Source organism: Aphanomyces astaci (genome assembly GCF_000520075.1).
Source record: "Aphanomyces astaci strain APO3 unplaced genomic scaffold supercont1.85, whole genome shotgun sequence".
Lineage (NCBI taxonomy): Eukaryota > Oomycota > Saprolegniomycetes > Saprolegniales > Verrucalvaceae > Aphanomyces > Aphanomyces astaci.
In genome coordinates this window covers 11746-23002 of record NW_009798348.1, presented here as the reverse complement: position 1 = coordinate 23002, position 11257 = coordinate 11746, and the positions used below count along the sequence as shown (strand labels likewise).

General features: G+C 50.8%; 5 protein-coding genes across 5 annotated transcripts; 3 read left to right on the top strand and 2 right to left on the bottom strand.

Annotated features, from left to right (window-relative positions):
• Positions 1 to 978: 978 nt before the first annotated feature.
• On the top strand, positions 979 to 2700 carry H257_16378 (hypothetical protein; the record flags this gene model as incomplete). The annotated part of the gene is made up of 1 exon (XM_009844789.1): positions 979 to 2700. The coding sequence occupies one exon, from the start codon at positions 979 to 981 to the stop codon at positions 2698 to 2700; it is 1722 nt and encodes a 573-aa protein (XP_009843091.1).
• Positions 2701 to 3121: 421 nt separating this feature from the next.
• Positions 3122 to 3586, top strand: H257_16377 (hypothetical protein; the record flags this gene model as incomplete). Its single annotated transcript, XM_009844788.1, has 2 exons — positions 3122 to 3226; positions 3485 to 3586. 2 exons carry the CDS (start codon positions 3122 to 3124, stop codon positions 3584 to 3586), a joined length of 207 nt encoding a protein of 68 aa, XP_009843090.1.
• Positions 3587 to 4102: 516 nt separating this feature from the next.
• On the bottom strand, positions 4103 to 4717 carry H257_16376 (hypothetical protein; the record flags this gene model as incomplete). The annotated part of the gene is made up of 1 exon (XM_009844787.1): positions 4103 to 4717. One exon carries the CDS (start codon positions 4715 to 4717, stop codon positions 4103 to 4105), a length of 615 nt encoding a protein of 204 aa, XP_009843089.1.
• A 2964-nt stretch (positions 4718 to 7681) lies between these two features.
• Positions 7682 to 8182, bottom strand: H257_16375 (hypothetical protein; the record flags this gene model as incomplete). The annotated part of the gene is made up of 2 exons (XM_009844786.1): positions 7682 to 7759; positions 7784 to 8182. The coding sequence occupies 2 exons, from the start codon at positions 8180 to 8182 to the stop codon at positions 7682 to 7684; spliced, it is 477 nt and encodes a 158-aa protein (XP_009843088.1).
• Positions 8183 to 9694: 1512 nt separating this feature from the next.
• Positions 9695 to 10081, top strand: H257_16374 (hypothetical protein; the record flags this gene model as incomplete). The annotated part of the gene is made up of 1 exon (XM_009844785.1): positions 9695 to 10081. One exon carries the CDS (start codon positions 9695 to 9697, stop codon positions 10079 to 10081), a length of 387 nt encoding a protein of 128 aa, XP_009843087.1.
• Between the last annotated feature and the right edge of the window lie 1176 nt (positions 10082 to 11257).

The window sequence follows — 11257 nt, the reverse complement described above, 5'->3', positions numbered from 1 at the left end:
TATTTTTTTTCCATGGAGCATTCATAAATTCCGACGTCAACCAATAGTATTTTTTCATATTTTATATTTTAACCAATAATATGCTCATAAAAAGTTTGTAAATTGTATGATTGGATATAATAAAATGAATCAGATTGATCTGATTGCAAAATTATAATTCGTACTCGGAATCACAACTTGCGCATTCGCATACAATTCCCATTATATTTCAAAATACCACTGTGCGCGAGTTCCTACTCGGTTCTCTGTACCAGTACTAGGATGTAATTGTGAGGGCGAATGCATCGCCCAACCGATTTGTGTCCTCGCTAGTCGTCGACGTACATGTACAGAGAACCGAGTAGGAACTGGCGCAGTGTGTCAGCAATGATAATTTACTTCGAAGTATTGGATTTGGTGCATTTTTGACTAATCACGAATGATCTCTATCATTCGCTTCGATTGGTCAATTCAACATTCGTGCAGCACGCTTCGACGATGGGGTGACTGGCACTGCGACTGTATCACCGGTACTTTAACTAATCAATTTGCTTGAACGGTTTTCGGCCTCGGCTAAACAATATCTAGTTTTATTGAACGTTTTCCCATAGTTTCCCTGTAATACTGATGCAGTTGCAGTGCAATTGGTCGTGGTGGGAGCATTTCAAAAATGGGGTGACAGTCACCCCATCGTCGAAGCGTGCTACACGAATGTTGAATTGACCAATCGAAGCGAATGATAGAGATCATTCGTGATTAGTCAAAAATGCACCAAATCCAATACTTCGAAGTAACACACTGCGCCAGTTCCTAGCTGGCCATTCCTATAACGTTAACCTTATGATTTGCTACCCTTCTTGTTTGTCATTATTCGCTACACGACTGTCTACCACGAAATGACTTACTGTATGTACCCTGTGACCTTCAAGGAATCGATCCCCTCTTCAGCGGAATTGGTGGAGGCACAACAATCAATTCATTTTCAATTTCACGTCTGCCATGGCAAGCCACGGCAACAAGGAGGCAGCGGACTTGGAGGAACGCGTGTCGTACATCCACTCGAACACGGCCAATGGCGATGATGGGTACGTCGAAGCGAAATCACCCAAGGACCTGGAAGAAGGGGCGCTGGCTGAAGGGGGTGCGCTGAACTTGTTCTCTCGCGAAGCGTTTGCCCTGCTCATGCAGTACGGCGCTATCGGGATCATGTACAACATAATCCCCGCGCTCCGTTATCCCATCTTCAACATTTACCTCAACTTGGAAGGTTACCAAACATCGTCGTACCGGGTGTTGATTGTGATCGGGTGGTCGTTCAAGGTCTTTTTTGGCCTGTTGTCGGATTGCGTCCCCATCTATGGCTATCGTCGCAAGTCGTGGATTTTGATCGGGTGGACCATCACGATGATCTGTCTGAGTGTGATGGCGTTTTCGCCCTTCGGCGAGCCGTTTTGCAACCGCGAAAAGACCAAATATTGCGCTACACCGTTGGAAGAGGTGCCAGAGACCGAGCTGCAGTACTTCAACTTATCCGCCCCCGACAACGGCACGCTGTTCATCCTTCTGTCCATGCTTATCGCGTTTGGGTATGTCTTGGCTGCGAGTGCGTCGGACGCGATGGTGGTCGAGTATGCCCAGCGAGAACCCGTTGCCATCCGCGGCCGCATCCAGACGGCCATCTACACCGTGCGTACGCTCGCTGGCAGCCTCGCTTACTTGGTGAGTGCGTTCGGGCTGAACGGCCGCAACTACGGAGGGTCATTTTCGTTTGGGTTGTCGCCGAATGCTCCGTACGGCATTGCCTTGGCGCCGTGTGTTCTGGTGGTGCTCTCGACGATATTTGTTCTCGTGGAGAAGAAGTCTGAGGCTGTGTCCTTCCCCCTATGGTGGGGCAGGTTTTGGGAATCTCTCAAGAGTCGCGTGTTGTGGCAAGTTTGTTTGTTTCGATTCCTCAGCAACGCCTTCAATGGCGTCAACACCACTGCGACGTTACCCGTCTCGACGTACTGGGCGGGGGTCGAACCTCTCAACGATGCGCTCTCGGACGTCATTGGCAATTTGCTGTTTGCTGCTGTTTTGGTGATTGTGGGCAAATGGGGGCTTAACTGGAATTGGCGCTGGACCATCGCCGCCGGTACCCTCGGGATGATCGTCGTCGACGGCTTTGTCGTGTTCTTGACCATCTGGGACGTCGTGCGCAACCAGTGGTTCTTCAATGGTGTGGGGTTGGCCGAGCAATTTCCCTATGGCCTCCGCTTTATCGTGTCCACGTACGTCGCCGTGGAAATCGCCGACAAGGGCAACGAAGGTGCCACGTACGGCCTGATCTCCACTGTGAGCAACCTCGCGGGGCCTTTTGCCAGCATCTTTTACAAGTACGTCAACTCGTACTTCAAAGTACGTCAGAATGACGTCAAGTCCGACACGCTCGAGGTGCGGTGGGACGTCACCTTCGTGTACTTTATTTCTTACGGGTCCAAGATCGCGTCGTTGTTTTGGCTGTTCTTGCTGCCTCCCCAAAAGGCAGAAGTGAAGGCCCTGAAGGCGCGCGGTGGCAAGAGCAAAGTGGCGGGGTTCATTCTCGTGTCCGTGTTTTTCTTTTGCGTGTCGTTTGCCGTGTCCAGCAACATCATGTCCATCTTCCCCTCAACCAAGTGCTACCGTGTCGCAGGGGGCAACGGAGTGTTGGACCCCAAAACGGGCAAGTGCCCCCTCAAGTAGAAAAAGTTGTCTTGCATTTTGACGTAGCGTATAATGAACATTGCATATCTCGTGTTGTCCTGGAGGTTCCAGTATTGATCCATAAATGAGGCGATCGACATCTAAGGTTAACGTTACGGTATAAAGTAGCAATCACGTGGCCACGTACAGGGCGGGGGTCGAACCCGTCAACAACTCAATAGCTAGCATCTTGGGCAACTTGATTTATATAACAAGTCACCCTAGATGCTAGACAGCGAGTCGTTACTCTGAAATTCTGGTTCATGGGGGCGTTAAGGTAGCTGTAGTGAAATGAGCGGTGAACAATCGCCGCGGGCACCACCGACGTGATCCTCGTCGACGGGCTTGTCGTCTTTCAAAGTCAAGTATTGCTTGAAGGCGACTCAGGGACGTCGTGCGCAACCAGTGGTACTATAAAGGCATGGCGCTGGCCGACAACGTCCCCGCTGGCCCGTTTGTGGCGGTGGATGTGGCGGCGCCACGTACGGCCTGGCCTGATCACGACGATCAAGAACGTCGTGAGCCCGTTTGACGGTATTGTCTACAAGTACGTCGCCTGGTTCTTCAAGGTGTCCTCATGAGCGACAGACACAACCGACGTGCGGGGATGACGTCACGTACTGTAAGTGTACATGTGCAAGTTAGCGTCGTTGGGGTTGGTTGTTTTTGCTGCATCCCCAAATGGCAAACCCCATCTTCGACTACCAGCACAAGGCGTGGATTTTGATCGGATGGGCCATCACGACGAACCGTCTGATTATCATGATGTTTCGTCGATGGCGAGCTGTTTTTCGGCCGCGAAAAGACCAAGTGTTGTGGCACGCCGCTGGAAATGGTCCCGACGGCTGACCTCCAGCACTTCAACCTGGAGGGCCCCCCCACCTAAAACACGCTGTTCGGCGTGCTATCCATGTTTGCTTCGTTCGGGTACGTCATCGCCGCCTGTACGCAAGAAAAAATAACGCATAAAATATAAATATTTAGGGGTTTTACGCATAACGTTATGTATTTTCGAGAATTGAAAAAATATGCATTGTGTATTTTGACTCGATTATAATGCATAACAAATAATTTGTCACATAAAAACACTGACCACATTGATTAGCAGCCAGTCATTAGCTCAGCACATTTTGTTCGTAACGCCCCGTTTGATGTTATTCATCATCGCTACGTACAATAGACCACTCAACCAATTATTGGGTCACTCACACAGTGCACAGCACATTCGGAATTGACGAAGTGACTTCCGAAAGTGTGTCGTATAAAACATTGTGATAGGCTATTTCGTAACTGACGCAGTCATTTCCAATCGCTCCAAGTGGTTTCCATTGTGTGAGGTGATATCGTAAAGCACTTTGGTAAGCGTGAAAGACTTGGTAAAAAGTTGTTGATCGAACGTTTTCTATTCAAAAATTCCACTATCGTCACCAATTGGGTAAAATTCAGTGTCCGAATCGAAGTAGGCATTTTCACCACTCGGCAAAAACGTGCCCAAACGCAACTTGCGCTTCTCGCGATGTTTTTTAACTGCAACGGCACGCTTGGCTTCCTTCTTTTCACTCGAAGACATGAGGGCGTTCAAATACCGGTTGCGTTCATGGCTGTCGTCGACCCGCAAGGGAGAAAAACGAATGTGACAATTAGTCAACGCAACACAAGTTTGAAGGTAGAGATCGTAGTTCTCTTGCTTCCACGTGTAGGACTCGTTTACGATCGCCCACAGCGTCTTCAAACGACCGAAGTAGTTCTCAACGATCACGCGGTCGGTAGCAATGTTGTTGTTGTACTCCATGTCGCTCATAGTGAGCAAGCCGCCAGCGGGCCGTTTCGCCGGGGTGATGGCACGCATGCGACGGTGGAGCCCTTGGTGCCCCTTGTCAGCCAAAATGGCCCAGTCGTTGGGGTACTCGTCGAGCATAGGGCCGGCATCGGGCATGTCGCGTTCGGCATCGGTCTTGCGCATCTTGTCCGCGTGGAAGGCCTCGTTGGCCTCGAAGATGCTGATGTTGGCGACCATGGTCATCGAAGAATTTTTTTGAAATGAATGGCTCGTGGATCCTCTCTGACGCGTTTGCGCGCCAATATTAGCATCAACTTTGATGGACTTGGCGGCCTTTATCGCATTATTCAAGTTTTAATCTATCAGTTTTGAGAAGATTCTCTTCAAGGAGTTTAGATGCGATGACGAATCACTTCGCTAGACTGCTCAATATTCAACGAACGAAATGTTGTCTGATCGGAAATGATCGAGTGATTTCCAAATGCACTCATACCTTGATCAATGACAGACAGTACCAGATGTCAGGCGATCCTTGTTCAAGTGGTGAGATGTTTGCGAATGCGTGTGTTTTTAACAATTGACTTCATCATATGCTTTTGACAAAGTCACAAACAAACGATTGTAAAATAGTCGATGGTTGGTGAAAAACTTAGTCTCAAGTTTGGTGGTCTAATGTGGGAGGTTTTAACTCACTTTGATGTTCTAGTCGTTGACTTCCCCAGCTTTGAGCATTACATTGGTACAAAATATCATGAGTTGTATGTATGAAATATTTCTAGTAGACTTAGAATATGTTTGGTGGATCAGCAAATACTGCTGGCAACCCAAATTTTGAAAATGCTGTCACGAAGCTTCAACGTGGTCGCACGCTCACTCGGCCAGAGAAGTTGGCCGTTGCTGCACTGCGAAGCAACTAAATATTATTTACAGTATAGTGTATATGTATTGCGACGGATTAATCTATTGCGACTCCTGTTATAACTGATAATTTTCTTGTAATAACTGATATTTACTTGTGAACATATTGAATATACTTCAAATTTGTATGACACAATGGATTAACAAAATTTTGAGAACGAGTGTAGGCTGGTTGTGAAATATCACCTGTCGCAATACATATACACTATACGGTACGCCGCAGACGATGCCTCGGACGAAGATGCTGGATTTGCCGAAAGAGCGTTGAAACGTGCGCACTTAGCCGACGAGGATGACACCTATGTCCTCCTTGGTGCTGTCACCCCAACGTCAAACATAGCCGAGCGTCTTTTCAGCATGCCGCGTGCTTTGATTGGCCTCGACCTTTTTTCACTCCATCCCATCATGATTGAGGCGACCCTCTTCCCTAAAGTGCAACCGCAGCTACACTGTACTGGGGCGTATCGACTGCACGATTGAGTAAAAACATGTGCATTAATTCGCATATATTGCATAATATGCATAATGTATTTCACAGTCAGTCTTTTGCAACGATTATGCATTATGTATGCACTGAATAGCTAATAGTTAAAACATACATAAAATGTGCGTATTTTCGACCCCTGCCTGTGCGTCCGACACGATGCTGGTCTGTTACACCCAGCGAGAACGCAGTGACCATTACACGAGGATGCCAGAGAGCGAGCGCACGACGTAGATAACGGTCTGGATTCTGGATACGACCGCGGATAGCAACAGGTTCTCGCTGGGTGTGCTGCACCACCATCGCGTCCGACGCACTCGCAGCCAAGACGTACCCAAACGCCATAAACATAGACAGAAGGATGAACAGCGTGCCGTTGTCGGGTGCGGAAAAATTGAATTACTGCAGCTCGGGCTTAGGCATCTCTTCCAACGGCGTATCACAATAACGTAGAGTTCCAATAAGACATACTTCGAAGTATTTTGGAGTCGCTGCCGGGAAATGGAAGCAGCTCGACACTGAGGAATTGGATAAGACTTCTGAAAACTGATAATTCAAGCCCGCCTCGGCTCGCCCGCCTTGGAACACTTGGCTGGTTCTAACGATAACGTTATGTCGAAAATTGAAGTATTTTTAAAGCCATAACAATAAAAATTTCATCTGATAACCTTGGCAGACGTAATAGGGACGATGTAGTTGCTGTCTTTTTGTTGCACGAACCCTTTGATGACAAAAAGAAAGACCAATCGACACGGTAGAACCGTTTCATCATAAAGACGTTTGACAAGCACATAAGTGCCCTTGGAGAGTAAAGACTCGTGTTCAGACTTGGCGGCTAGAAGCAATTTGTCACGGTCTGGGAGAGACATGGTATCACGCCAGTCTTTGGGGTCGTTGTTGTTGGCGCAGTCGGAAAGCAGAACATAGATGAACAATGGTTCCATAGGCCATGTCAAGGCGACCAAGTCCCAACTCAAGGGGGGCCAAAGTAGGAGCAGAGCTCGAAGGTGGCATGGAGCTTGGCAGTGCAAGCATGGTGGATATGGTTGTGGTAGGTGTCAAGTGACTCCAAAGGAGTTGTGCCCATAAGGAGGCAACTTGAGTAATGGCTAATAAAATCAAGAGTTGTTTTGACCATTGATTGCTGAGCCGACAAGGCTAAGGTTGATGGATGGGTTAAGAAGGCAGACGGGTTGAGGCCATAGAATCGTCGTAAGGGAGAAGCAGGTGGGTCAAAGACCGGACTATTCAACGAAATATTCGAGAAAATATCTTGAGGTCGCTGTGGTAGTTACACAGAAAGTGCTGTAAAGGGTCGAGATGACGATGGTTCCATAGAAGATGGCGACGAAGGCAAAGGCTTATCATAGAGGAAGGCACTAGGTCTGTCGGTGATGATTAAGTGAAGTGGCGGCAGTTGTGCGTTGGGTTCCAAGGTTGGGATAAAGTTGGGGTCGGTGGTAGATTTTTGGCGATACGCCTCAGCAGCACACGTCGTACGCAACCAGTGGTACTTGTCTTGCGACGGTGTTCGAAACCGACGACTACCGTGTTCACAACGGTGACAAATCCAAAAGTAACTTCATTTTCCAGTCAATCAGTCATTTCCATCTTTTCACTTCACTACTCTCTACAAGTCATGCATCGGTACAGTGTACCATCAGATCGGAACATATGACCCTCCGGATCCAGGTCATATTTCACATTCCTCAAATATCGTCCTGTTCCGGACCAACATTCGGCTACCCACACTCAGGCACGGGGAGTCGAACAGGGGCTCGGCCGATAACACTTCCCCCCTACATCGGGTGGCCACATGCACTCGTGAGATCGTCAATCATTTTGTTCATGCCGTCTTGGTTGCTCCGGGCCTTGGCCTAGAGACGGAATAGCACAAGCACATCTTCGTAGATCGATAGGGCCAGTTTCCAGGACGACTCCAGATCGTCCAGACCAATCCACTTGATGGTATTTGGGCGCGACGATGGCATAACCATCGACGAGCCACTACCCACCCGCGACGCCTGTAGCGCTTCTGGGCGGTAGGACTGCGCTGGGAGACCACCGTAGGCCGCGCCTGGTGGGTATCCTTGTTTTTGCGCGGACGTCTCCGGGATCCGTGGTAATGTCTGCACACGCGGGAGGCTCGTCATCGGTTCCGTTGCAGCTTCTGGCTGCGAGGTCGCCGCCGCCACCGACGCGCTGTAAAAGCCATCGTCGAGGGTGTGGTCAGACAACGATCGTGCGTCGTATGTCGTCGGGGGTGCCGGGGCACGCGGGGTGGCGGGTTCGGGCTCCATGGTGGTTGCAAGCTTGAGTTCCTTTAGTCAAACGAGACTAATAAATTTATTGTTGTGTCTGCCGGTCCTGAACTGGCAGTGACTCCTTGATGCACCGGGTTCAAAGGTAAAAGAAGACTGACAATGTTAAAGGTCTTAGATCTACTGATTCACAACGCACATTTGCCTCCCCTATCGAGCTCTCTTCGGTCGTGTTGACAGATCCTTGACCAATGGGAATGGAGTGCGCTTGCAAGAATAGTATCTATCTCTTCCTAAGATAGTCCACACCCAACAGTGTTCATCAACCACCTCAAAGCGGTCGTGTTTGTACGTCGGCACGACGCACACTACAGCCTATCTGGATGGTGCAAGGTCACAAACTGCACACATTGCACCTCTGCACTGGGTTGTTGATATGCGTAAAGATTGGGAGTCGTGCACTACCGGTAGGTGCTTGTTCTGCAGTGTGCAGAGCAATTGGGTCGCGCGTTAGTTGGACCCATAGCAAATACACACACTTTGTGTGTGTGCCGTGCCAAAGGTTCCGATACCTTAGTGGAGGTACTGATTACTTTAGTGAATGGTAGGCAGTAGGCGCCTCATGGCGTGTTTAACGTCACTAATGTCAGCGAGTTATATTTGCTACCTTGACGAAGGTCCGGTGGCGGAAAGCCAAGAAGAAGCGGGAGACAAAACAAAGATTTCTTTAGTTAATTGTTGAGCTATTCACTGGAGATGGTACGAAAACATTCCTCCGACGAGGAAACGCCAACGAACGCCGAAGAACGATCGCAGTCGCGTGACCGGATCGAGGGGCCACGAGGACGCGCCGCTCGGCGCACTGTGGAAAACCCGTTCAGATCTCCCCGACGACGACAGCCACCTGCTGTCGACGTGTGGCAACCGCCACGTGGTGTTTACACCCCTGCCACAGACCGAGGAACACCAGCTGGCGCAGCGTTTGCCTCAGCTGCTGCTCCACCAACGACTGAAGCAGATGGCGCTTCAGTGCTGTTGCCAGCCGACAACGACCCGTCGGATGTCCGTGACGATGCGGACATGGGCAGCGATGGCGATCACGGCCGAACGGCGCCGCAAGATTGGAACACGCCGGCGATCCCGCAGCCGCCGACACTATCGAGCTCGACCAAGGCCGAAAGTCGCACTTTTATGCGCCAGTACCAGAAGTATCTGGGACAGATCAACGCTTTGCAGTGCAATGGATCGCGTACGTTCGCGATATCTGTGAGTGCCTGCTTGGATCCGTTTACGAAGCGCCGTAGCACGCTGTTCGATTTCAACCGCGACACAATTCCATCACGAGCGATGAGTGGGTCGCGTGGTTCAAGTCAGCTTTTGAGGAAGACCCTCAAGATCTGTACGTTCTGAAGCAACGTCTGCAGCGAGCGATTCGTTTCGATATGAAGATCTTGAACGCGGAGTCCCGGGTCGGTCGTACTGTATGTTGGACGAGCTGATGCGCTCGTTGGAACAAGACCATGAAGAGTGATACTCCATCAAGAAGGCAAGATGGTCGTCGAAGTCATGACGAAGTCGATTAAGCCCGAATCGCTGAAGACGGCGGTTCAAAAACAGCTGCAGTTGCAGCGGAACAAGGCGTTGAAGAACGACGTCTTCCGTTACGTCAACTGGCTGCGGACTTTTGCAGCTGGCCACCAGCTGTACGTCGGGCTCGTCGACGAGCCTAAACCTTCCCCAGCAGCGAAGTCGGTAGAAGCTCCTCGAGGCGGCAAGCCTCAAGTTTCAAGACGTGAAGGCGGACGGGAAGACGCCGCCAAGAACAATGGCAGAGTCGGCGGAAAGGCCGAAACGATTGTGCCCAAGAATGCCGAGCCCTCTGCCAAGAAGGGCTGCTTGAAGTTCGGAGACATGAGTCACCGTGTGGCGAAGCCGTAACGTTGTTGGACGTGACCGTTGTCACGCGCGGTGTCATGAATGCGTTGGACGCAGCCGGTGTCAAAGTTGGGAGTGTCTCCCATAGCGTGCCGCATTTGGCGTACCTGTATGGCAGTGACGCCAAGCCAATTGTGATGACGCGCACCGTCGAGTTCAACTGCGTGACGCTGGACACGACGTGTGGACCGCTTGTGTTGCGCGGTCTGAAGACCTTGGTCGACGACGGGTCGTGAGTCGCCCAGTCATGGAGTTACTGGGCTTCAGCGTTGAAGATCTCCTTATTGGAGCAAGGAAGAAGTAGGAAGAATGGGATATTTCTTCCGTGCCGACGAACGAAATGTCCGGCATGGCGAATGTCAAGCGCCTGATGGCAGAGAAGATGAATCCGCCGGAGCTTGACCCCGACGACGGGATGGAGTGCGCTACTCCGGAGGTTTATCCCAAAACCTCCGTCGAGGACAAAGCGGAGCGGCGCCGCACGAGGCAGGGCGCCGTTCAAGCCATTCTGACGGCTAAGGCAGCCGAGGTGGAGACGCTCGGGCTTGCGCCTTCTGAAACGACGCGGCTGAACGACTTATTGGCCAAACACATTGATGTGTTCCGTGAAGACTTGGGCGACGATCCGCCAGTCAAGGTCGAGCCATTGAAGGTTCGGATCAAACCCGGCTCGACGCCGGTGAAGTGTGGGATGCGGTGGTACCCGCCACCACATGTCGAGTACATGCGCATCCATGTGGCTGCCCTGGAAGCGAATGGTATGGTATACCAAAACAACCGGGCTACGTGGTCCGCAGCCCCAAGGATCGTGCCGAAGAAGGAAGTCGGCGACTAGCGCATGACGATCGACAACGCCTGCACGGAGCAGATGCCAAACCTGGACAGCGCGATGATCTGTCTGGTCGGAACGAACGTGTACTTCACGTTGGACTGGACCAAGGGGTACTGGCAGTTGCCGCTGCATGCGGACAGCCAGATGTACTTCTCGTTCATGACGCTTTTCGGCGTGTACACCCCAACCCGCGTGCTCATGGGACAGACGGACGCTGTCGCATACTGTCAGTCGGTTGTCCACCAAATGTTTGGTGAGCTGCTGTTTCGAGGCCTGTTAGCCTGGCTCGATGACTTGCTGGGATCCGCCAAGACGACGGACGAGCTGCTCGACTTGTTGGACCAAGT